The sequence below is a fragment of the Rhipicephalus microplus genome, chromosome 6, assembly GCF_043290135.1.
Source record: "Rhipicephalus microplus isolate Deutch F79 chromosome 6, USDA_Rmic, whole genome shotgun sequence".
NCBI classification, from domain to species: Eukaryota; Metazoa; Arthropoda; class Arachnida; order Ixodida; family Ixodidae; genus Rhipicephalus; species Rhipicephalus microplus.
Genome location: NC_134705.1, coordinates 163926837 through 163951661, shown reverse-complemented (window position 1 = coordinate 163951661; position 24825 = coordinate 163926837). Strand labels below are relative to the sequence as shown.

General features: G+C 44.8%; 2 protein-coding genes across 7 annotated transcripts in view; both read left to right on the top strand.

Annotated features, from left to right (window-relative positions):
• LOC119167199 (maleylacetoacetate isomerase) overlaps positions 1-24825 on the top strand; it is a 33803-nt gene that overhangs the window by 1405 nt on the left and 7573 nt on the right. For both annotated transcript variants that reach the window (XR_012884337.1, XM_037418635.2), the window contains exons 4-5: positions 5244-5324; positions 6858-6935. Coding sequence is in view for 1 of the 2 variants with exons in the window: in XM_037418635.2 (XP_037274532.1) it covers positions 5244-5324; positions 6858-6935 (159 nt within the window). In the remaining variant the exon portion in view is untranslated. The remainder of the gene's footprint in view (positions 1-5243; positions 5325-6857; positions 6936-24825) is intronic.
• On the top strand, positions 6949-21639 carry LOC142765629 (uncharacterized). Of its 5 annotated transcripts, none has more exons than XR_012884336.1 (5): positions 6949-20061; positions 20149-20284; positions 20343-20585; positions 20782-20879; positions 21098-21639. XR_012884336.1 is itself a non-coding variant. In XM_075866930.1 (4 exons), the coding sequence occupies exons 1-4, from the start codon at positions 19550-19552 to the stop codon at positions 20797-20799; spliced, it is 909 nt and encodes a 302-aa protein (XP_075723045.1). In that variant the 5' UTR covers positions 6949-19549; the 3' UTR covers positions 20800-21639. The 5 variants fall into 5 exon arrangements, 3 of the variants coding, with proteins under 3 accessions (XP_075723045.1, XP_075723043.1, XP_075723044.1); XR_012884335.1 differs by having other exon boundaries at positions 20782-20904; XM_075866930.1 differs by having other exon boundaries at positions 20782-21639.

Here is a 24825-nt window from a genome sequence, read left to right as displayed (position 1 = left end):
GAAAGAAGTTTACGTATGTTTGGGCATGTGTTTGTGTGTGTAAGCATATATACAAAAGCAAATTTGAAAGATTTTAGGGGGTGTACCGCTCCCACCTTGGCTACGCCGCTGGTTCCCGGCTAGTATTGCCTATACTGTTCAGCACACTTTGTCTGAAGTTGGCGTTCCTTCTTGTTAAACTGGACCATATGCCAGTTCTATTGTTTCTAGCACCTCGAAATGTTCGAGCCGCCTATGCGGTGTGCATTTACCAAGTCTCTTACTTTTGTGAATGGTGTATCTTATTAGACTTCCTAATTTTCGTTACTTTTATTTGCACTGCCTTTCCTTCGGGGCTGTTTATTTTGCAAATTCCGTATCTTTACGATATTAGTGCTCCCTGTGTTTGTTATTCTTGTTTTGTGGCTATTAACCTGCTCATATTTATTCTGGTATTTCGATATATGTAACATACGGCACTCATTGATCGAAATGTGTTGTCATTCTCTTTAGTGTAGTCACTGCTGTGAGCAAATACTCACGTGATTACTGCGTCATGTCGCTGCTAGTCAGCTGGCTAGCTATGGTGGTTTTCATGAAAGTGTGCGAGTCGAAATGACTCCTATGAAAGGACCTGTAGGTGCTGGAGTGAAAGTGTGTGCACTGCCTAGCCTTCTGGGAATGCCATACATGTGTAATCTAACCACCCTCTGCAAAGTGTTTGGGTTCTTTGGGTAAATGAATGAATACAATAAAGAAAGGGTAGCCATACAAGGGAAGTACACCTGGATATCTTCAGTGCTTCCACACCTTTCTACAGTCATCTGTATATCTATCTACTCTGCAGAATCTGCGAATCGTGCAGCAAAATGGCTTAAGCTGATGTCCCATGAATACTAGTGTATAACAATGGCTGTGATGACAGTTTGAGTGTGTAAGTAGCACTGCAATTTAATTCGCCCTCTGTGAATAGAATGTCGTAGATTATCGTACGAGCGTGTGGTGTGCATACTTAATTGCGGATCGAAAATAACTTCATCAAAAAGTGACTGCAGTGGTCAGTGTAAATGCTAATGAGTCTCCTATGACTTGTTGTCTAAGTAAAGTGGTGCAGGCTCGTTATCAGCTGGCTAGCATACTGTTCACTGTTCTTATAACAAGCGTCATGATGGACTACTGTGGCTCACTGTTAGTTAGACTGCCTTATCACGCTACCCACCATGGTGATTGAGTGGTTAAGGTACTCAACTGCTGATCCGGAGGTCACAGGACTGAATGCTATCCGCTGTGGTCATAGTTTCCTAAATATACACTAGAGGGAACTCTGGTGCTAGAGTCTATGGGAGCTTCAACGCAAGACACTTCAGCGAGCATGAGAATTATGGGAAGTACGCAGATTTGCCTAGTATTCGTATGGTACGCTCCTTTTGCTGCTTTGTCACGAGACAACAGTCTGCAAATGTTCAGCAATTGCGCTTCACCACCTTAATCTTTTAGGCTTACCATTTCAAATCTCGCCACGAAGTTCAAAAGGGTTAGTTTATTCCTTCGAGACAAAACTGAAACGCAGCAATAAACGAAGCCACAAGTGCGATTCGCCGCCTGAAAGTATGAAGACTAGGCAAATCCGTGCACTACCCATAATTCTGATGGTCTACGAACAATCGTAGTGCCAGAGTCCCCTTCATTTAGTTTTAGGAAACTCTATGGCTGTGGTTGCGTTTCAATAAAGGCAGAAGGCTAGAGGCTTCAGTACTTTGATTTAAGTGTTCGTCGAACAACCCCAGGTGGCCGAAATTTCTGGTGCACTCCTCTGCAGTGTCCCTCGTATTCATATTCTTGTTTCTGGATGTAAAACCCCAACTACAGTATTACCTCCTCTCCACTTATTTGCAGACTACAGTTAAAACCGCTTAATAAGAGGCATGCTCTAGGCAGCATTTCTTGTCTTTTATATGAGATGTCTCTTAGAAGCAGGGTACCATGTAGGCACACTATCCTGTTTCCCTTCATCGTTCTTCCTGCTTGTGCCGCAAGTCTAGATTTCAGTACCTCATCTCTCTGTCCCTGTCACCTCATCACTCAATTTCTCGACCCTCAAGTGACCATATTCAGCAGTCCTGCAAAGGTTGCTCAAGAGTGTGCCTTTTTTGTGTGCGCATGTGAAGCGAGAGACTCGCTGATAAGAAACACTTTGCCATTTATAGATAATAGTGGAGTGCCTGGGCACTCGATTGTGAGAAGCTTATCACAAGACGTTATTTGCCGAGCCAGGAATGTGGCTACAGTCTTTTTTTTTCTTTAGTGCACGTGTTTGTCTGTCAGTGGCGCCGTAGGCTTGACAGAGTCGCTTTTGAATTGCAACACATCGGAAAGCAGCTGCAGTACGTGCTTTATGCTTTGTCAAGCATCTGGAAAGCAGCAAGTTCAGTGCAATTTTTTTTTGCTATCAAGCAATACTCGTAGCATTTGCGCCAGTCGCATATGCAGAAAAAAAAAAAAGCCTTTATACATTTATTGTTCCTATATTTTATTTTTGTCAAGTGAGGTAATTTTCTAGACTAACTCCACTATCTCTTTTTTTTTAAGTTTGACATTGGCATTGCATTCTGATTTTATTTGAAGCGTTACTGGAAGCTAACATTTTTCACTGCATTAATAGGCAAGTACATGCTGCTTGATTGGCTGTAAATGCAGCAGCTTTTAAAGGTGTGACCTGCTTAACTTCATCAGCCACACTTTATGATGTCTGAGTTATGGGAACAAGATGTTGTGGCTGTATTTTCTAAGCTTACATTGCAATTTCTTGACTCCTTGAGGCCGAGTTTGCCCATGAGATGTTCAACGAAGAAGCTGTAGATATAAAGTTAGTGTCTCATCCTGTGGAATTGAAAAGGAAAACATGCTTTTGCGATTGAATGCAATTCAATTCAGTTCGATTTCTTTATTTGACACCTATTCATGTGATGTTTTACATAGGGCAGAGAGCGATATGTTATTCCTCAGTCTACCAACAAGAGGCGAGCTAGAAAATAATCAAGTTCTTGTATTTGTGCCATGAGCCCTCTGATGCCATGCGAATAAAAAAATGTTCAAATAGGCTTCCTCTAGTTATGAAGAAGTGACTTTTACAGCAGCTCAGTTCGCTAACTCATATTTCTGTCATTTGACTGAGCAGGACCTGTGTGCACCCAATGGCGAAACTTTGTAGGGTGTAAAATGTTTGAGTCAGCTACGTTCTGGTTTTACCTGTGAACATGAATAAATGTGGCCTTGCCCATAGTTAGTGTTGCAACTCTATTAGTGTAAAAGATTGGAATCCTTTTGCACTAATAGAGAAGAAATTCAGATTTGTTGGGGAGCCAATGACCCATAAACTTTTGCTGTTGGGTGTACTTAGCTTACTATCATACATTTTCTTTTTCCAGACTTGAGGACACTTCGGCACAGTACAAAGCACATCCAGTGCATTAATGAAAGATTGGCAAAGGATATGATGTTAGACTTGAGACAAGAGCTTGACTCTGCCTGTTCTCTGTGATGTAAACGAGGAGTTGTGGGGAGAGAGCAAACAATTCTATTAGCATGGCTGAGACAAGGCAGGACACTGTCCATAGACACAACAAGACATTTAATTTCAGTCCTTCTCATCTAGTTCAGTAATGAAGGAAACTGAAAGAAAAATTTCAGACTGATATGCTTCTTAGACACTGCAGGAGTTTCACTTTATAACAAAAATTGAGAGAGGGAACAGAGGAGAGAGAAAAGGCAGAGCGGTTAACTGGTGGGTAAAGTCGGGTTATGCTACCTGTCACATCAAAGTGACAGGTGTGTGTTAAAAGTGACACGACATAAAAGTTAAAGTGATGCAACTGCTCACCAGATTATAACCAAGCAACTTACCACTGCAGGTTCTGTGAGAAGTGCTTTGGTGCTTAATGTGAGCGGTATTTCTTTTGCCATGGTGACACATACTGCAGCACTTAGGTGCAGTTGTGCTTAGGCACTACCCTACACAGAAGTGGAGGGCTGAAACGGACAACAGGAGAGGACGAAATAGAGAGGTGCAAGTAGCTCACATGAAAACAGTTCCAGTTGGTCGGTGTTGCCGCCGGATGTCACTGTACACTATCGGTCGTTCGACACACCTGCACTCAAGCCTCATTATAACGAACTCGCATTTGCCGTGAAAATACTTCGTAATATCTGAAAATTCGTTATAAACAAATATTTATAACATTATGGTGAAGCTTTTGGTCACTTACTTCACTATAACCAATAATTCATTATATTGAGGTTTGAGTGTAGCACAAGTTCAGGCTAGAGAAACTCGTGCCAGCCTGTTGTCGTGAAAGAGTGCGATGGTGCTTTTTATTCTGGCTCATTTACACTCGCAACTTGCACTGGTCGCGCAACTGTTTGAGAATGGCAACCAAAAAGCGACTCAAGACAATTGACGTTCTCACTTGCATGCGATTTTGCACATGTTGCTGCACAGAATTCATGTTTACTCCCATATGGCTCGCGTTGCCACTGTCCCATAGAATAAGCCGACATACATCTGTTTTCCGAGCTTGTGATTGGCTCAAAAGTTTGCCACTGCAGTAGCACAACTGACAAATCGAGCCGCGAGCGACTGAGCCAAAACAGTTGCTTTGTGACCGAAGTGGTGACTTGCGACCAGTCGCATTGTGACTAATATGGTCCTGCGACCGGTGCTAGTCACAGTTGCAAATGAGGCTTTACACTCAGCTATCAACATCATAAAGTGTTTGTTTATGAAGTTGGCTTGAAAACAAATTATATCTTGACTGTGGTCCCTTTTACTTGTTTTGTTGGGCTAGATTCACGGTAATACACTGCTCCCCAGATGAAGGCACTGCTCGAACACCGTGAGCTTTTCTAGGCCTGTCTGAAGAGTAGGCCTTGTTTTTTATTGTTAACCAACATGGAGGTCCTAAAAAAAAAGTTGTCATTCTTTCTCTTTTTTTCACAAAACCGATTGTCTTCAAGCACACTAGGTTGCTTTGATCAACATATAACAAAAATTTGCAATGTGAGATGGTGAGAAGCCCTTTATATTTTTCAAGCGCTATGCACTGCAAGTTCGAAGCACTTAAAAAATAATTACTGAAAATTGACGAGGCCATTAACTTGTCTATTTTCAGCACTTATTTTTGTAGTGTTCACGGATGGACTACTATGCAAAAATCTGTTGTGCTAAAGCAAATCCCAATGCTTTGCTATTTCACGTTTGCTTTCAGCGGACGGAGAAGTTCAAAGCGATGAACCCAATGGGCCAGGTTCCTGTCTTGCTCGTTGATGGAAAGCCCATCAGCCAATCGGTACTGTCAACTATTTTTCATGCTCCTTAAAAATTTCTATTCATAAGTATTTGATGTGTCAGCATTTAAATTGCCAATCAAGCATTTTGAGGCACACCTGTGCTCATCCCCTTCAGTGGCAGTGTGCACAACTGTACACGTCAAATGTGGAGGGATGTCAAGCACGGACTGTTTCTTCAAATGGCTCGAAACAGCATGTGCACATTTGGGCACGCTTTTTGAGTGTACAACAAGCAGTCATTTAACTTCATTCTTCTGCGTACTGCTGCAGAGGATCACTTTGCTGGTGAGGCTAAGATTTTTGCCGGTTGTTCAACATTGCTCAATTTAGGACCAATGTCAAGATTATTATTATCCTTGCTGGAAACGAATACAACCAAAAAATAAACAGGGTATGCACACTACTTTACTCTTCTTATGCAATAATTGAAGCTGGCTGACTGCAGATACTGTTATTTATTTACCTGCTAATTAACATTATTTACTGCAATTCACACAAAACAGATTCCTTCATCTTCTTTCCTGTAATGCAACATTTAGGGCCTTGGAACTATGCTATGTGAATTTGACACATTTGCAGAAAGTGCATCATAATTCATGCCTGAAGGGGTTAATGCTGCGAATTTTATTGTATGAATTAGAGTGTGCTTTCTACAAACAAAGAAAAGAAGACCTGAGGATATAGTACAGTGCTAATATCTATGAAATATAAAAAAACAATTCAGCCAACATATAACGATGTATAGCAGTACTCAGTCTATTCTAACGTTCATTTCATTGGCCCAACTTAGCTTGCAAGCTTGGGTATCAATAAATTTTAATGCAGTGTTGAAATTCAATTATTTGCAATGACCAAGTGAATACACAGAGACCTGTTACATGTGCATTGATAAAGGCATTGACTGGAAATTCAGCAATGTTAAAAAATAGAACAATGAAATGATTGCCTGGAGAGACATGTACAGATAATGAAGGAGTATTCGTAACGCCTCCACCACCAAGAATAAATCACCAAGAAGAATTGTAATAGAAATAACAAAATCTGAAGTCGATGGTAATTATTGACTTAGATGTCTGGTAGCAGCACTCGCTTGTCACCGTTTGTGGGCCTGGGTGTATTCCTTGTTTAAATTTTGAGATTAGTATGCTGCCAAAGCGGATTGGAGGCGGTGTAGAAATTGGCTAGCAGTTTACATTTGCTTCACCAGGCGGGGTACCAGTCTCACCTACTCACAAGAAAAGCATCTGCTCTTTCAGTGAACTCATTCAGTTCTTATTTTTATTAAACATCCTGCTTGTTGATTGGCTGATGTCTTAAGTAAACTTATGATCCGATGTCATATGTATTCAATACAACTGTTCACTTGAATCTGAACTTTTGATTATCTACCAGTTTATTTTTTAAGTGTTTTGTTTTTAGGGGATATTCACGAAACCGAAAGTGCTTGACAGAAAGTGCTTGAAAGAAGAACGAAGGTGTCACTCGGTGTTATTGTCCCTAATGATGACGAGCCATCAATGTGTCGTGCCCAGGTGGCCATCATGGAGTACTTGGAAGAAAAGTATCCGGAGCCAAGGATGCTGCCTGCAGACCCCTACCTGAGAGCCAAGGTGCGGGCTCTACTTTACATCCACTGTTGCCTTTAACTTGTTTGTGGTTACACGTACCACTGAAGTAATGAAAGTTAAGATTTAAAATAGGCTGTACCTCGAGGCCTATTCAGACTTCTTCATGTAGGAAGATACTAAGAGTTGATCCTGCTACATCAGACGATTGCTGAAAGGATTTGTTACGTTGTAACAAACATCAAACATTTATTGACTGTTGAAAACCGCACGCATGGTGGATATGCGGGTAGACACCATTTACGAAGGTGCGCGCCCTCCACGCTCTGGGTTGCCAGGGCATTAGGTCCATTCAATCAACATTGATGCCAGTCGCCACACCCCCGCACACTTACACGAAAACTTCCCTTAAAGGTCTAATCGATTTGGAGGTCGGCGAGAGCGCTGTGGTCGGTTTTTCACAACATGTGGGTGCTGCTGTGGTAGCTTTTCTGCTAGAGCTGAAGCAATTGGCACCGGTTTTTCTCGCTGCCATTCGGGGAAGAATTCCTCTGGTGGGTCTTCATTTGATTGCACTTTGGAACTTGTTGGGTCTGCTGTGTGCCTCCGGCATATCTGATCCAGATGTCGTCTAAGAATCCCTCTTTGAGTTTTCATTGCCAAGAGGCGATTTCCTTGCACTTCAACCATCTCTCCCTGTAGCCACGGTTCACCAGTACCAAAGTTTTTGCAGAAAACTGGACCGTATACGCAACGCTAAATATTTTTCCTCCATGGATTTGCGTAACAGCTACTGGCAAATCGCAGTGGATGAGCGCGACCGCGAAAAGACGGCGTTTATTATTCCCGATGGCCTGTACGAGTTTAAAGTGTTGCCTTTTAGTCTATGTTCAGCGCCAGCTACTTTCCAAAAAATGATGGATACGGTCCTCACGAGGCTCGATTGGCAATGATGTCTTGTTTACCTTGATGACGTCGTGGTCTTTGCAGACACGTTTGAACAACATGTCCAACGCCTTCAGGCAGTTCTTCAAGCAATCAGAACAGCGGGGTTTTCCCTTAAACCCGGGAAATGTCATTTTGGATATAAAGAACTGAAGTTCCTTGGTTATGTTGTGAGCCATGCCGGCATCTGCCCAGATCCGGAGAAAACTCGCGCTGTTTCCACCTTTCCCGTGCCCACAAATAAGCGCGACCTATGCTAATTTCTGGGGCTCTGTGCGTATTACAGGCGCTTTGTCAAAAACTTTTCGAAGTTTGCTGAACACCTCAACCAGCTTACAAAAGACAGTGTCTTGTCTGTTTGGAGTCTCGATCAGTCTCGACTCCCTCCGACACCCTCCGTTTGTTGGAATCTCGACACCCTCCAAAACCTCCTCCAGGCTCCGCCTGTACTGGGTCATTTTGATGAAAGCGCCGACACGGAATTACACACTGATGCCAGCAACGTTGGACTAAGAGCGGTATTAGTTCAGTGGCATAATTGCGTAGAGCGCGTGATCGCTTATGCAAGCAGAATGTTATCCCCAGAGGAGAAAAACTATTCTGCAACCGATAAGGAATGCCTCGCTGTTGTCTGGGCCATAACAAAGTTCCGCCCATACTTGTAAGGCCGCCCATTCAGGGTAGTTAGCGACCACCATTCCCTTTGTTGGCTCGCAAATCTCAAAGATTTCTCAGGTCGTCTAGCATGATGGAGCCTTCGGCTACAAGATTTCGATGTCGCCATCGTCCACGAAACTGGACGGAAACACACCGACGCCACATGTCTCTCACGTGCACCGGTAGAAAATGCCAACACTGACCTTGAAGACGACGACACTTTTCTTTCTGTCATATCAGCGACCCGCTTGGCTGAGCGACAGCGTCATGACTCAGAGCTCATCCCGCTCATCGACTACCTCAAAGGACGCAATTCTCACCCTCCTCGAAGCTTTGCACGCTCACTATCCTCCTTTTGTTTCCACGATGGAGTGCTTTATAAAAATAACTTTAATCCTACACAAGCTAAGTATCTGCTTGTTGCGCCAACTACGCATCGTGGTGACATTTTACGTGCGTGTCATGATGAGCCATCGTCCAGACACCTCGGCTATACGCGCACGTTGCAAGGGATCCGACGCTCCTACTACTGGCCACGTCTTGCAAAGACTGTGAAGCACTACGTTCGCACATGTCGCGACTGTCAGCGACATAAGATTCCACCTTCACGACCAGCGGGACTACAGCAACCAATCGGCCCATCAAAGGCGCCCTTTCATCTGATTGGCATGGACTTGCTGGGGTCATTCCCCACATCTTCGTCATCTTTCTGGTAGCCACTTGTCTTTCCTGGCAATGGCACTTATGTGAGGCCCTTCTGTGACTCTTATGGTCAAATCAAGCCTGGTTCTTGGTGTGAACGAAAGCATTAGTTCTGCTGGTGAAGATGTCCTTTGCCCCAATGGTGTTCTGTGGTGAATGTGCAACCACCTGGCCAATCTTGTGGTAAGGCTTCCCCCGGTGATAGGCTTTAGACCTTCTTTCATGGAACGTACAGCTCTTTCAGCCAAACCGCTTGATTGTGGTTTGTAAGGTCTGTACGAATGTGCCGTATTCCATTTTGTCGTACAAAGTCTTGGAATTCGACTCCAGTGAATGACGTTCTATTGTCCGTCACCAGGCATACAGGCAGGCCCGAACACAGTTCGTAAGTGTTCTACTGTTGCGACTGCCATAGCTGATGGAGTTGGAATGGCTGTCCACAATCACCAGGATCATCTTGTCTTCCACTGGGCCTGCATAGTCAACATGGACACGAGTCCAAGACTGCATTGTGGCTGGCCAGCTCAAAGGTTCCTTAGATACAGGCACTGCTGCTGCTTGGTGACAAACACTGCATTCATGCAAGAGTTGTTCGACCTCCGGCCCTATGCCAGGCCACTACAAGAGTGTCCTTGCCAGAGCTTTTGTAGAGTTTATTCCGAGATGTGTGTCATGTAGCTTTAGCAGAAACGCCCTCTGTGCTTGCTGAGGAATCGCCACACGATCACCGCGGCAGATCAGTCCACTGTCCACTGCGAGTTCCTGTCGTAGCCGCTAGAAAGGCTGCAACTTGCTATCTTTAACCTTCCTTGGCCATCCTTGTTCAGTTTGGTGGCGAACTTCCATTAACACAGAGTATTTTTTGGTCAGCTCCTCAAGTTGCTGTCGTGACAGCGGGCTGATGTCCAGAAGACTTGTTGACAGCACTTGCTCACTCTGACAGTTTGTGTCTTAAGCTTCTTCTGCAGGAAGCCTACTGAGGGCATCGGCATTTTCATTCTGCTGTCCCGGTTTATATTTAATGGTGTACTGATGCGCTCCTAGGATAAGAACCCATCTCTGGATTCTTGCTCCTGCCACTGCAGGTACTGCCTTGGTTTCTTTAAATAACACCATCAATGACTCATGATCTGTTTTCAGAACAAACAAGCGACCTAGCAGGTAAACCCTGAACTTCGCGACTGCAAAAACAAGTGCTAAGGCTTCCCATTCAAGTTGAGAGTAGTTTTTTCGTGCTTTCGTGAGTGTTCGTGAGCGAAATGCAATGGGCCGTTCCACCCCATCAATGGCGTGTGAAAATACTGCTCCCACTTTTTCAAGTGATGCGTCACATTCCAAGATGACTTGCTTGTTTGGGTCAAAGCGGACCAGTAGGTTTAAACATTGCAGTGCTTTCTTGATTGCCCTGAATGCAGCCATTTCTTCTTGGCCCCATTTTCATTTTGAGTCTTTTCCTCAAAAGCTTATGGAGTGGAGAAAGCATAGTGAACATATTTGGCAAGAAACTCCAATAGTAAGATATGAGGCCCAAAAATGAATGAAGTTCCTGTACACTGCGTGGCTCAGGTGCCTTCATGATGGCCTTGATTTTCTTTTCACAGGCATGCAGACCTTCTCTGTCTATTTGGTGCCCCAGGTAGTTCACTCCTTCACCAAAAATGCATTTCTCCTCCTTGAGCTTAATACCGTTTTCAGGGAGAGCTGACAACACGTTCCGTAGGGTGGTGCCAAACTCATGCTGGCGTTCAGTCACCAAAATGTCATCCAGGAACACCTGTGTACCTGGAATGTCCTTGAGCACTGCCTCCATTTTCCTCCGAAAAATTGCAGGTGCTTATGCTATTCCATAAGGCAAACGGTCGTACGAAAACAGTCCATTGTGAGTATTTAGCACTGCTGCCTTCTTTGACTCTTCATCTAACGGCACATGGCAGTACGCTTTCCGTAAGTCCAGTTTCGTGAACCAATAGTCGTCTTTCAAATTGGCGAACATGTCCTCCTCCTTAGGCAGTGGGTACTGGTCTACTTCGCATGCTGTGTTCAAAGTGGCCTTGAAGTCACCACACAACCTCAAACTGCCATCCCCTTTGAGCACTGGTACCACTGGTGTGGCCCATTTAGTGTGGGTGCCCGGTGATAGGATACCTTCTTCACACAGCCAGTCCAACTCCCTAGCCACTTTGTCACGTATGGCATAAGGTAGAGAGCATGTTTTGAAGAATTTCGGATTTACCTCTTTCTTCAAGTTGATGTCCGTTGGTGGCCCCTTCATCAACCCCGTACCACGTTGGAACGATTCGCTGGATTCCCTCTTCAGCTTTGTCACTGTTTCCTAAGTGCAAGTGTCCACCTGCACCAAGGTGATGCTGTTCGGTCCAAGAATGTTCAGTTTCTGGATGATGTCGCGACCACAGAGGGATGGGCTGGAACACTTTGTCACATACAGCTCCCCTTCGGTTTCACCGGTTGGTTGTTCACCACCAGCTTCAAAACTCCCAGTAGAAGCAGTTTCCCAGTGTAACAATATAGAGTTTTGTCTGTTGGAGCCGACTTCGGCCAAAAATATGCCTCACGCCTATAGGTCTCTTCTGCAATCATGCACACAGGGGATCCGGTGTCCACTTGCATTTGGAGCTCCACTCTACCCCAGTTGAGTGTGGTAGTGTACGCGGTGCTATGCACATCCTTCCGGCTCTGAACAGTGGCCAATAGAATCTTTCAGGTTCTTCTTCAACCACCATGTTCGGTTGAAACTTGCCTTGATGGCCGGAAGTCTTGTTCCCGAAGCACTAGCTCGCTAAATGTCCACGTTTGTTGCACTTGAAACACGTTGTGTTCTTGTGCGGGCATTCCGGCGGTGAAGGACTTTTCTCGCCACAATGAATGCACGAGAGCTTCTTGCCCGGTGGCCGGCTGGCTTTCTGGTTACCGTGACGGTTCTCTTGCTCCAAAAAGTTCATGCCGGTTGCCGCCGTAGTGGCTGGCGTGTGGCTTGATCCCGGCAGGCGACTTGCATTCGAGATGGCCAACTCCTCGGCCAGGACGGTGTCTAGTGCGTCTTTCAAGGTCAAGCTACGAGATTTAGTAAGCAATAGCCGCTGTACCCCCTTTTCACAGAGTCCGATGACGAAATGGTCACGAAGATTCCTCTCCTGGGCCTCTCCGAACCCACAGTGGTCAGCAATCTTTCGCAGTTCTGCTAGGTAGTCGGCCACACATTCTCCGCTGTTTGGCACCCGGGTCTGGAATCTAAAAGCTTCATAGATCTCTGATGGCTCGGGACTGAAGTGTTGCGTCAGGACACGAACAATGGTATCGTACATTTCATCCTTCGGCTTGCTCGGTGCCAATAAGCTCCGCAGACGAGCGTAGGTCTCGGGGTTCAGGATGAAGGTTAAGATTGACCTTTTTTTTTGAATCCGAAGTCACACCGTTGGCTTCGAAGAATGCCTCTAGCCTTTGGACATAGTTGATCCAAGATTCTGAACTTGGTTCGAACAGCAATGGTGCCACGATCAATGGTTCTGCCTGAGTAGCCTAAGCCATTGTCCGCAATCACCCTCTCCATGGTCAGTCCCCACCTTGTGTCAAGCTGCAGGTTGCTCGTGGTAGTGCTCGTTGCATTGGCAAAATGCTTGGAGTGTATCCAATCTTTTTCGCCAGTTTTGTTACGTTGTAACAAACATTTATTGACTGTTTAAAACTGCATGCATGGTGGATATGCGAGTAGACACCATTTACAAAAGCGCGCTCCCCTCATGCTCAGGGTTGCCAGAGCATTATGTCCATTCACGTCAAAATTGACCCCAGTCACCACAGGATCTGAAAGAATTTTGCCAAAATGGTAACGCGATCGACAGACTCCTCTATAGCTCTTCCTGTCGTGAACCTGATGCCTATTGTATGAAAAATAGCACAAAAGGCACTGGCAGTGCCTGTGAGACAAGATTTTAAATAAATTTTATAAAGGAAAGAAGGGTCAATTTTAGGGCTCACTTTTCTTTGTTAGACACGCTGTTAATGAGAACAGATAACAATGCTACGGGCCGCATTAAGGATGTTATTAGAAGTAAATTTTATATAAATTCGAGCGTCGGATGTTGCTGGAAGATCATAGGTTCGGTGCCTGCCCATGGCAAGTTATCTTTTCGTCAACTTTTCATTCTTCACATTTACATCAGATTTACTACTAGTAACAAACCCTATGCTTTCCTTGGCATTGTTATCCGTTGGTTTTCATAAGTAAATATAATATAATTTAACAGCAGCTCGCAAACTGGTCACCCGTTAAAAAGTCTTGTTAAGCTAAAGTCATAATCTGTTGAGTCAGGATGAGAAATACTCGTGATGCGCACTTGTACTGTCAGTCATAAAAAATACGAAGAGCCTAGGTGTACATAATACCGTCCAGTCCCCATTGTTTTTGCCAGGTCGTGTCAATCCACTTGGTTCCATCTTCTTCCTGCTATGTCCCGTCGTGATACTCTTTGTGTTACCTTTGTCATGTCTTACAGAGGCACACGTAGAAGCACCATGTGTGCATTCTGTTTTATTGTCTAACGGGAAACATTCCTATATTAAAGACCTGTTTTTCTTCTACATACAAGGAAGTCAAACAGTCAGCTGGAACTTTTTTTAGCTTGATATGCTGAAGAATTTGCATGGCAGTGTTGAAACAAAACTCAAGTACTTAGTAAAACATTGTTAAAGAAAGTGTAAAAAACAATCATGCAGCTGGAGACCCACTCATTTTCGTGCTTTCTTTAACTATAAATATACCAGAACTTGTCCAGCTGTTCCTGTTGATCTGGAACTCTGGCCAGTGAGTTTTGCTTTTTGGCAGCCTTCTTCACCTGCACAGCACAGAACATAAGCGATTCTTCCAAAAATAGGCCACCGATGCTATCTCTCGTTACTCTGCAATACTCGCCATATCTTGCCGCTCTCAGAACTTCTTATCTGTACAACTTCTTATCTCTGAGACTGATAGGACTTCTTATCTCTGAGACTGATAGGACTTCTCATCTCTGAGACTGATAGGACTTCTCATCTCTGAGACTGATAGGACTTCTTATCTCTGAGACTGATAGACTTCTTATCCCTGAGACTGATAGACTTCTTATCCCTGATACTGATACAACTTCTTGTCTCTGAGACTGATAAGTCTACTTGTCTCTGAGACTGATACAACTGCTTATCTCCAAGACTGATACAAGAGACAAAGAAGGGGCCGCCGGCACTCACTTGTTGCGATTTTCGTAGCTGTGAACGATACCCACAGTCTGCCATGGTGGTTTAGCGGTTATAATATTCCCCTGCTGACTTGAAAGTCACTGGTTTGATGCGGGTTGCTGTGATTGCATTTCTATGAAGGCAAAATGCCGATAGCCTATGTGCTGTGTGATGTCAGTGCATGTTAAAGCACACTAGAAAAAAGCTAACGTAACTTCTCAGGTGTTCATCTTCTAATGGCAGTTGAGTGCCTTCTTGATGAGTTATGTGAAATGACTACAGATGCTAGTTATGCAAAGCTAATGATAGATTGAATCGTTGTTAAGTTATTTCTATAATTGCACCGAAACAAGTTATAGTACTCTCCTTTGTAAATTGCTGGTAATGTAAAACCTTACTGCCTACCACATGCAAATGTCATAAACATGTGTTCCCACTCCTGATTGCACGAACAAAGTGTTACCCTTCATCAGAAATTATGAAATTTGTGGAAATACTGGTCGCCGAAGTTGGAGCATTTATTGATAGCACTCTCACTTGTGAACATTACAATAGTTTGATTGCTCTGTAGTGAAATATTTATACAATGTGTCTAGTATTGTTATATATTGATAACACTATCGTGAGCCCATATAAAAATATTTCACCCTGAAACTGCGTCTAGTAGCTACATTCATTACCTTTTTTTTACTCTATCAATGGGTTTAACATAGGTTCTAAAATTTTTGCATCACTAACAGACATATTCTTTTCCGTCAAAATCATTCAGGTATTTCATCCACCTCAACTATCTCAAAAAGAAAGCAATCCAGGTATCCCGTAAAAATTTACAAATTCGTAAAATAAGGATGAGGAGAGTTAGATAAGTGTGTAGTGCCTATTAAAAATAAATAAAAATGTTTTCGAAATTTTGGAGCACTGTGATGTCATTTGGCTGTGCTTTTCACTGCTTTTTTAAGTTTCTATAATCCCAAACCGAGAAGCTCAAACACATTGACGATAATACTACAGTGCTCGGATGTCCATTCGCAATTTCCATTTTCGTTCATTCCCGTCCCTCGACATTTGAGTTTCGTGCCAACGTTTGATGCCATGAGCATCCTGTAGAAGCAGCTGTGCTTTGAAAATTAAAGCGCAGTTATAGCTGTAAGTGGGTCCACAATAGTGAAATAGGTACATGAAACGGTGCAGGGCTTTGGTTTCATAAAAAAGAAGGGACAGATTGAACAAGCCTTCTGATGGTCTGAACGTGGAATTCGTGACTATTTCAGACTGTCCACTCATGACTCTTATTCAAGCATGCGTTTGTTCGGACAACTTACGCCTAGAATCACCTGTCGTGTGGCATGCTAGGCCCTGCGCATGCGTTGCTACGGCGACGAAAAGGAAACGCGCAGACTTAAAAACAAAAATCAGCCACGGCGATACAGGGCTCTAATCAGTGTAGTGTCACAGTTGGCTGACTGGAGATGACAGCTGTTTGTACTGGGAAAGTGAGGTGGTTTTGCGAAGAGGGCGGATGTGCGTCTAAAAATGTGCACCTGAGCTGACACTCCTGCGGACGCGTAGTGTACTTGAACTGTTGAATGTCTGTCCACCTACTAGTTATTTTTTTTTTACTATTATCTTTCGCTAAAAACTTTCAGGGGGACAGCGCACCACATGTTATAGTTGAAAGTACTTGAAAGATTGCGATGCAGAATAAGATGTGCAAATTTTTACGGCATGTTCTCACTGCATCTTGTTTAATCAACAATAATTGTTGGTATTTCACACCCCTAACCCACAAAACGATTATGAAATATGCCTTAAAGGGGTGGTGCCACCATATTTGTGGTTTGCGCGCTCTTTACTGCAAGCATTTCTTATAGCTCCAGGAAGCTTGATACATGTACCAAGATTTATTTACTGTTGCTAAACAATTGAATATTGCCTTATTTATGTGGGCAATTTTCGGTTTCAGATTCTGGGTGCCGAGTTAGGCAGTGATGTAGCGGCGTAGTGTCAGAAATGAGGTGTCGGAATATCCCACCGCTTCCTCCACTTTTAGCAAACGGGTGCCTCAGTGTCCTGCCGTTTCCTACTAGGACTGGGGTTGCAGGGCAGGTAAGAACACGTGTGGCTCTCGTGCTCGAAGCAGTCATGAGGACGAGTTCAAGACAGAAAAACGCTTTATGTGGTGTATTTACGTGTTGGCAGTCTGAACTCTCAAAAAACAGGTGGGGCGCTCTTCAGAGCACCCAATTAAATGGGAACAGCAGGGTCCACCCCCACCTCCTCCTGTCCATTCGCAATTTCCATTTTCGTTCATTCCCGTCCCTCGACATTTGAGTTTCGTGCCAACGTTTGATGCCATGAGCATCCTGTAGAAGCAGCTGTGCTTTTCTTATAGCTCCAGGAAGCTCCTCCTCTCCACGTGGTGGCAAAAGTCTACTGATCCAGCTTCACTTGTTGGTACATAATGATGACCACTCCCGAACTTTCAAGGGACAATGCCTGGCGTCGACGTAGGATTACGTGGTGGGTCATTGGCTTCTTCGTTGTTCCTGCTTTGGAGTCGATGGCTTGCTCTTAGTTCCAGGCGCACGAGGACGGGGTGAGTCCAGTCTGACGAGTTCAGCATGATGCCGAACAGGCAGCACTTTATTGTTCACACCACTTAGAGACGTTGCTTTGCGGGTGTCGCAACCTGCTTAGGAATGTCGCTCTGCGTAGAACGACTGCCATCGGTGGCCGGCAAGGTAGCGGCACAATAGTAGGTGGCTTACTGGCATGTCTACATAAAGCTGTCACGCACATGGTGCTCCGAGTATCGTCTGCTCTTGCACGCACATGCCAAGCAAGCACCTACAAAACAAATGGGCCGACAGTTGCCATGACTAGCTACAGCAGCCGCTATGCTTTGATCATACCTACGTGGTAGAGGTCTGAAGCTCACTCATGTCACTACAGATCTGCTGTGTCATCCCTACAACTTTCCTTGCCCCTCCTGTAGAACTATGTCAATGTTAGCATGCTAGTGATGGGTCCCGATTGGGAGAATGAGCATTTTAAGTACACTTTTGGAAAAAAAATTAAAGTTTATTATGAAGATTTGCTGTGTCTCACTCTTTGTGTGGAGTGTCCATGCGTACCGTAATTACGCGAATCTAACGCGCACCTTTTTTCCGGTTAAGCGAGTTCATAAATCGCATGCGCGTTAGAATCGAGTACGAAAAAAAAATGAATACGGTCATTCTATTGCCATCGGCATTTCCAAAATGGCCGTCCCTTACGTGCGTCGGCATGGCACGTCGGCCATTTCTGCCTATGTGTTTCCCATGTGCGGCACTTTGTACGTGTTCTGAGGAGTTCGTCATGTTGTAGTGCATTAGCACGGCCGCTGGATCAAAGCGCACAGGGTGCGGCCTGCTGCGTGGAGCCGCCGCGCATTGGCGAGGGAGGATGAGCGTTGTTGACAGTTGCGGCCGCAAGTTTCGCGGGGGGCGCTAGTAGTAGGGGACACACCGAAGAGACTCGCGGGCGCGCTACGGCGAACGAGGCATTTTCGCGCCAATTTCGCGCCGCGGAATGAGGTTACATGCTCCAAACAAATATAGTTGTGTTCAGCTTGATGCGATCTGCCTCACAGTCCAGCTAGGTAGTTAGAGTGGCCAGTTAGTATGCCAAAAAACTGCTGTGTTCCACTGTGCGCGTCGAACGCAAAGAAAAATCCCGGTTTGAGCTACCATGAATTTTCATCGAGCGCTGAACGACGACAAGCATGGCTCACCAACATCTCCCGGCAGGGATCTGGCGGAAAAGAAACGAGGTGGGTATCCAGTGACCGCTTTTCGGTTTGTTCCCTTCACTTCACCGAAAATGACTATAAGAAAGGCACCAAACTGCGAATGCTCCTGCCAACTGCTATCCCGACAGTGTTCCCCAATTACCCGTCCTATATGCAAAAGCCAAGGGCTCCAAGGATAAGAAAGTGGCCTCGAAGAGAAGTACCAGATGGTGGTTCATCAGCTTGCGCGAAAAAGAGTGCACGAAATGGCCCAGATGAAAGCAGGCATGAAGATGTCGAGCCTGATCTCTTCGGAGATCAAGAACATGTTGCATCAAGCGGGTCTTCGGACGGAACGTGGGACTGTTCATTGCCAGCTGATAGTATGTGCCAAACCAGTTCATGTACAGATAAAATGTCTCAAACAGACCTTGACCTTAAGCGGATGATAGAGGATGCGAAGAAAACGTCGAACCGCCTGCAGCGGAAAATTTCTTGCCTCAATAAGTCGCTGCAGACGCTCCAAAGCCAGCACGATACGGTTCGTGAACGGCTTCAAGCTTTCGAAAGCAACAAAGAAATCGCCTGTTTTGTGAGTGTACTAAGAGCCGCATACTAAGGCCATAAAACCGCCGAATTTATCAAGAATCAAGTGTCGAATTTTGCTTCCAAGAAGCCAGCGTACACTGAATCAATTCTGAGGGAGTGCGTCCTCTGGAAAGCGTGCTCCAACAAAGATTACGAGTATGTGAGAACAAGAGGCCTGTTCAAGTTGCCTTGTCGTGGCACACTACAGAAGTACATCAGGCACTCAACAGGCGAAATAGGCGTCACATCACTCATAACAGAACGCCTCCGCGCAGAGTTTCAAGCGCTACAAGTCGAACAAGAAATCTTCTGCTCCCTAATCATCGATGAAATGGCGATACAGCAGAAAGTTATGTACGATCGCCAACTTGATAAGGTTTTCGGTCTCGTTGACATGGGTCCTGAGCAGCAATCATGTGCAACGCCTGAAGTGGCGAACAGGTTGTTGTGCTTCGTCCTGCGAGGGCTATCAACTGCCTATGTAATAACAGTAGGGTACTTCTTTACCCGGTGCCTCAGGAGTGAGCAACATCGTTCTATGACAATGAATGTCATGAAGGCAGTTAAAGATGTGGGTTTCTGTGTAACGAGGATTGTTACCGACAATAGCCATTCAAATGTTGCGCTCTTCAAGAGCCTTTCCGAGGACGGAATGCTTGCGCATGTAGTGCCACATCCATAGCGACTAGGTGATCCTCTTTTTTTGTCTTTTGATCCGAATCACCTCACCAAGAACCTCAGAAATAATCTTTTAGAAAGAGAGGTGATGGACGGAGATAATCTAATTCAAGGTAGACTGTACTTGAAGAAGCTACTCAGCATTCGGTCACAGCTACTCGTAAAGCCAGTGAGGTTCCTAACACAGTCACACGTTGAACCGAACAACTTAGAAAAGATGAAAGTGTCAAGGGCTACGCAAGTTTTCTCTCCAGTCGTAATAGCAACGCTTGAGTTCCTACAAGAAAACCCGCAATGCCACCCTGATGCGACAGAATTTCAGGACTGTTTGCCCATCATCACCTTCATGAAAATGGTGTCGAAGTGGTATGACCTTCACAATATTGGCGCTGTGAAGCCGCGCGGTCAAAGGGAAGAACCATTCTGCTTGATCGACGACGACCGTCTTTCGTGGCTTGAAGTAGACTTCATCACGTACATCGAGGAGATTCAGCTTTCTGGTGGCAAAACAAAAAAGAAAATGACGAAAGAAACATGCGAGGCAACGATAATGACGACGAGGTCAACTGTGGCATTGATTCAACATCTATTAGACAACAAGTAGGTTTTTCTTTTTTCACCTTCATATTTTTTATCGCAGTTACGTATATGTGTATTGACTTAGGTATCAAACAAACTTTTTTCCAGCTTTCGCTACGTCTTGACCCGTGCCTTGAACAGCGACCCCGTGGAGTCCCTCTTCAGTTGCTTTCGACAGTTTAACAGAGGCAACGATAGAGTTGATGCAAGAACCGCGGTCTTCACAGCCGAAAAGCTGTTAAAGGTATATCGGGTGCCCGTTGGAGAGCACACCCATGTAACCTACGCACTTTTTTCCCCAGGTTGGAATCCTCCAAGCTGCTAAGAGTGGAAATGCTCCCCATAGCTCCGAAACAAATGCACCTCTAAAACTCAAAGCCCAAGAAGGCAACACCGCGGCCGTGCCACTTGCGGTCGTCCTCGGTGCTAAGCGGCTTTCCTATGAGCTAGAAGTATTAAATGTTTGGCTTGCTGTGCCAGATAACCTCGAACTAGCACCCCTAGTATACCTGGCCGGATACATCGCGCGTGCATGTGAGGAGAAGGTAAGGACGGTTATTTTTAAGCTTTGCATTATTTGCTGCATTCTTTCGAACGCGTCGCTAGTGCGCCAGCCAGTCTTAAACAATGTTCACTTCACTTTCGCCTTCTTCAATGTTAACTATAATATGCGAACCAGCAGTTCTCCCTCTTTCTCATATTTTTCTCCTTTTGCCCTCCCTTTCGCCACTAAAAACCAAGGGCAGGGTTCCAGGCTGACCTCGAGTGAAGAAAAACCCGGAGCCAGGGTTCCGGCCCGAATCAGGATGCGGGTCCCGCCCCGCCGGTGTGCCACCACTGTAAGGGTCGACACCAGATATGCGTGTATGCCACTCTTTTTGCCGCAGGTTGTTTCATTCCCACTCTTACGAAATTTAGATAATATTTTTCTTTAGCTAAGTGAAGTAAGAAAAGGAGCCTACATACTTAGCTAAGTGAAGTAAGAAAAGGAGCCTACATACTTGTTGCATAGTACTTTTGATGAAAATTTTACTTGGCTTGATTTTATTACTTGCAGTTGCCCTGTGAATCATGCAAGGTTCTCCTGCAAGAGACGAAACCGTGTGACAGCGTCTACGATTTAGTGAAGAAAATCGATAACGGACAACTTCGGTATCCCTACATGGAGATCGTGAAAATTTGCAAACTTGCATGTGACTTTGTCAGTGAAGTGATGAAAGACACTGAAGTTCGAAGAAGAGGAAATCTGTGTAAACTTCTTCACTCAGCCCTCCTTCCACATTTGGTTACCTGCCCTGCACTACGGTGTGGTTCGGGCAGCCTTCAGCACACGAACCAGATCTTTGATGTTTTTTTAAAAAAGCTGCTTCGAACACTCCTAGCTAATTGGGCAGGGAATGTGAGCGCCACTGTGCAACATCTTGTAAGGCTGGCACACAAGCCCCTCTCCAGAAAAGTTCTGCGCCTTTGAGGACCATGGCACCTTCATTTTTTTACCTTGTAATGCAGGCAAAATTGTTCTGCTGTATTAGAAATATACTGATCTTTTAGAGATCGTAGAGCTCCAGTTAATAAACGCACGTTTCATTGTAAGCACAATACCTGGCATTTTCATTATTTCCACATGCACAGCAAAGAAGACAATTTCACATTCAACAGTCTTCGTACGTGAAATATGCAGACGGATGCTAATTTAGAGTTATTATAGCTCCTGAAATACTCTGGAATGAATTGAAGGTTATGTAATCCACCGTCGCGCCAGCGGACAAAGGCAAACATAAAATCATGGCCTTTATTCAAAAGTGATTTTAACGAGAAGCTAAAACATTGTGCTATAGGTAAATGCCGTAAAAGGGGTCCGAAAGTTCTTTCAAGTCCTTTTGTAAAATAATATGAAATACGTGTATTAATCCTGTGGCCTGAGGACAAGGCAAACTTGTCATAAGCATGAATTTGAAGCTGACTGTCGCAGGGGCAGGATGGCTTAGTCGAGGCCACTCCGTCTCCGTTAGTAGCGATAAACCATTTGTCACAAGGGAATGGGTCCCGTAGTAGGGTGGAACAAAGCACTGAAAGGATATCAAATTCAAAGTGTCCGCTTGCAGCACGAAGACTCGCGAGTTAAAACATTCCGGGAATTCGCGCGCGCACCGCTACTCCGCCGCTTTTCATTGTCCTTGACCGGTGGCGCCGCGGCGGCAGGCGAATCTCCCGCTGATTCGGGCGCACGCAGCAGGCCGCACCCTGTGCGCTTTGATCCAGCGGCCGTGGCATTAGCATCAATGGCATGGAAGGACCAACTCCAAAAACTCGACGAGTGCACCACGATGCCGCTTTTAAAAGAAAAGTCATCGCGTGTGCCGAAACGGACGGAAATCGGGCCGCATCACGGTCGTTCGGCGTTCCCGAAACGTGTGTGCGGGACTGGCGGAAATAAAAGCAGAAGATTGTCGACAGCAAAGATAAAGGCTTCAATGGACCACAGCAGGATCGGTTTCCGCAAGTTGAAGAGCTGCTCGGCGAGTATGTGATTGAGCAGTGAGCGGCACAGCGGCCTGTGACGACAGAACTGCTCCATGTGCAGGCTATGCAGTTAGCCTTAGAAAAAGGGCTAATGCGGAGCCAGTTTAAAGCGAGCAGGTGCTGGATAACTAACTTTATGAAGAGGAAAGGCTTTTCCTTCAAAGGCGAACGGGCATATGCGAAAAGTTTCCAGAGGAGTACGATGAATACCTTCAGCTTTCAGAGGTTCGTCCTAAACTTGCGGCACAAACGGCTACCTGCTTGGCAAATCGAGAATGCCCATCAGACGCCTCTTTACTTCGACGTGCCTCGCACCACAACCGTCGAAAAGAAGGAGGCAAAGCAACTTCGCGTGCTGACATCGGGCCACGGTAAAACTAGAGTGACGGCAATGCTCCGTTGCACGTCAGATAGGCACAAGCTTCCCCCGTACCTCATATTTAAATGGAAGATGCTCCCAAAAGGAGTCGTTTCCCCGAGGGGTGTGATCGTGCGGGCCAACGAGAAAAATGGGTGCGCGTTGCGATCGATGTCTTACTTTTTTTTTTTGTGTCGTGAAAACCGGGTGCGCGTTGCAATCGAGGGTGCGGTAGAATCTAGTAAATACAGTGCATGCATACAGAGGAAAACCACAACAGGCTTGTTATAGCCTCGAAATTTAATTGCACCACCCCTTTAAGGGAGATGATACTCGAAGACACCTTATTTTATGATTTGCCCTAGTGCTATGAAACTTGAGCTGTTATTAAAACTTTTTATCTTGATCTCAAATATATAATTTGTTTCCTTGCAAGCTGCATACTTTTGTTTCTGCAACACAACAAAGTAAAAACGTTAAGCCTTTGGACCCCCCTTTTTTCATCAATAAACTTCCATAAATTTTCATCATCTATAGTTTCTAATGTTTGAAATGAAATGTAGAATGCAGAAAACCAATAAGAAAATGCATACAAAATATGTAATAGGCATGAAAAGTAATAGACGTGACAAAGTCTATATTTCTCCTACTTTGGTAAAGGTTTACATAGAATATTTATTATATAATAAAAATATTGAAATTTAAACAAGATAATTACAATGCTCATACTTCAGAAAAAAATTTGGCACTATTTTACGCAGATCTAAGCACCCGAAGTACCTGGAAAAGGAGGGGCATAATGAAAAAAATGGCAAAATGTGTGTTTTGGGAAAAACTAGTTTGAAAGTTAAAATTGAATGTTTATTTATAAAGATGTCATTAAATAAATGCAATGAAATTAGCACACCAAGAGAAGCAATCCTTATTGTAGAGGCCATTGCCACTAAAATGCACCAGCACCATAAGTTTGTCCCTCGCGGCTTTTTTGAGCCGACTCCTCACAGACACATTGCTCACAGACAGGGCCATGAAACGCTTGCCAAACTTCATCCGCTCCATCTGGCTGAGCCTTGTGCCATCTGCAAGCTAGGGAGAAGTTTGACAGGACTTCGAAATCTGAACAAAGTTCATTGTCGAGGGACACAACAGTGCCGATGCCATTGTGGCTCTTGTGGCTGCGTTTGTGCCATGTACTATTGTACGTAATGGCAAAGTCGCCCCCATTAACTTCTCTCAATGTGAGCTGTCTCGACCTCGCAAGATTGGCGCAGATGGCATCCGTTGCCACATCACGGACTTTCCCGCTAATGGCTGTGAATGACTTGCGATGCATTGGCTTTTGCAAGCCAAGAAGTGCCGCGAATCGGATCAACTGCTCGTAGCCCATTCCTACATAGCGGGCCACCACAACAGCTTTCACATTGACAGTGCAGCTATTGCGAGAGCTACGGCTTTCTGATAATAGGGCCACACATTATCAGTGGCAAGGTGCTCGAAGACTGCACACTCTTGACCTTTTAACAGCCACCTTATGCTCTTTAGATGCAATTTTGAAGCATTTCCAGTTGAGTGTCGACATGGATTTTTTTTTTTTCAGGACAGTATGGGCCAGCATATTGGCCTGCAGTATCGATAAATAAATAAATAAATAAAAAGTAAAGGCAGAAATCTTATCAAAACAGATGAAAATGAAAAATCTGTTTTTTTTTTAAAAAGTTGCGTTTTTCTACTCTCATCTGCCTTTAACGTGTCGTAACAAATGCCAAATTGTGGGCACTCTCCGGCTCATCTCTTTATTTGCATCTACCTTGAACTTCTGCTCGCAGCAAGTACTGCTCTTTACCTACAGCTCAAGGCGCCGCCAACACTGATACCGGAATATCTGTGAAACGAGCTCTGTGACA

What these genes read in the sequence shown, in the direction of transcription:
- LOC142765629 (XM_075866928.1), top strand. Translation starts at nt 19,550, where the DNA reads ATGGACGGAGATAATCTAATTCAAGGTAGACTGTACTTGAAGAAGCTA. An exon ending in CAACATCTATTAGACAACAA is followed by an intron (nt 20,062 to 20,148) that starts GTAGGTTTTTCT and finishes ACTTTTTTCCAG; the next exon opens with CTTTCGCTACGTCTTGACCC. An exon ending in CCCGCCGGTGTGCCACCACT is followed by an intron (nt 20,880 to 21,097) that starts GTAAGGGTCGAC and finishes TATTACTTGCAG; the next exon opens with TTGCCCTGTGAATCATGCAA.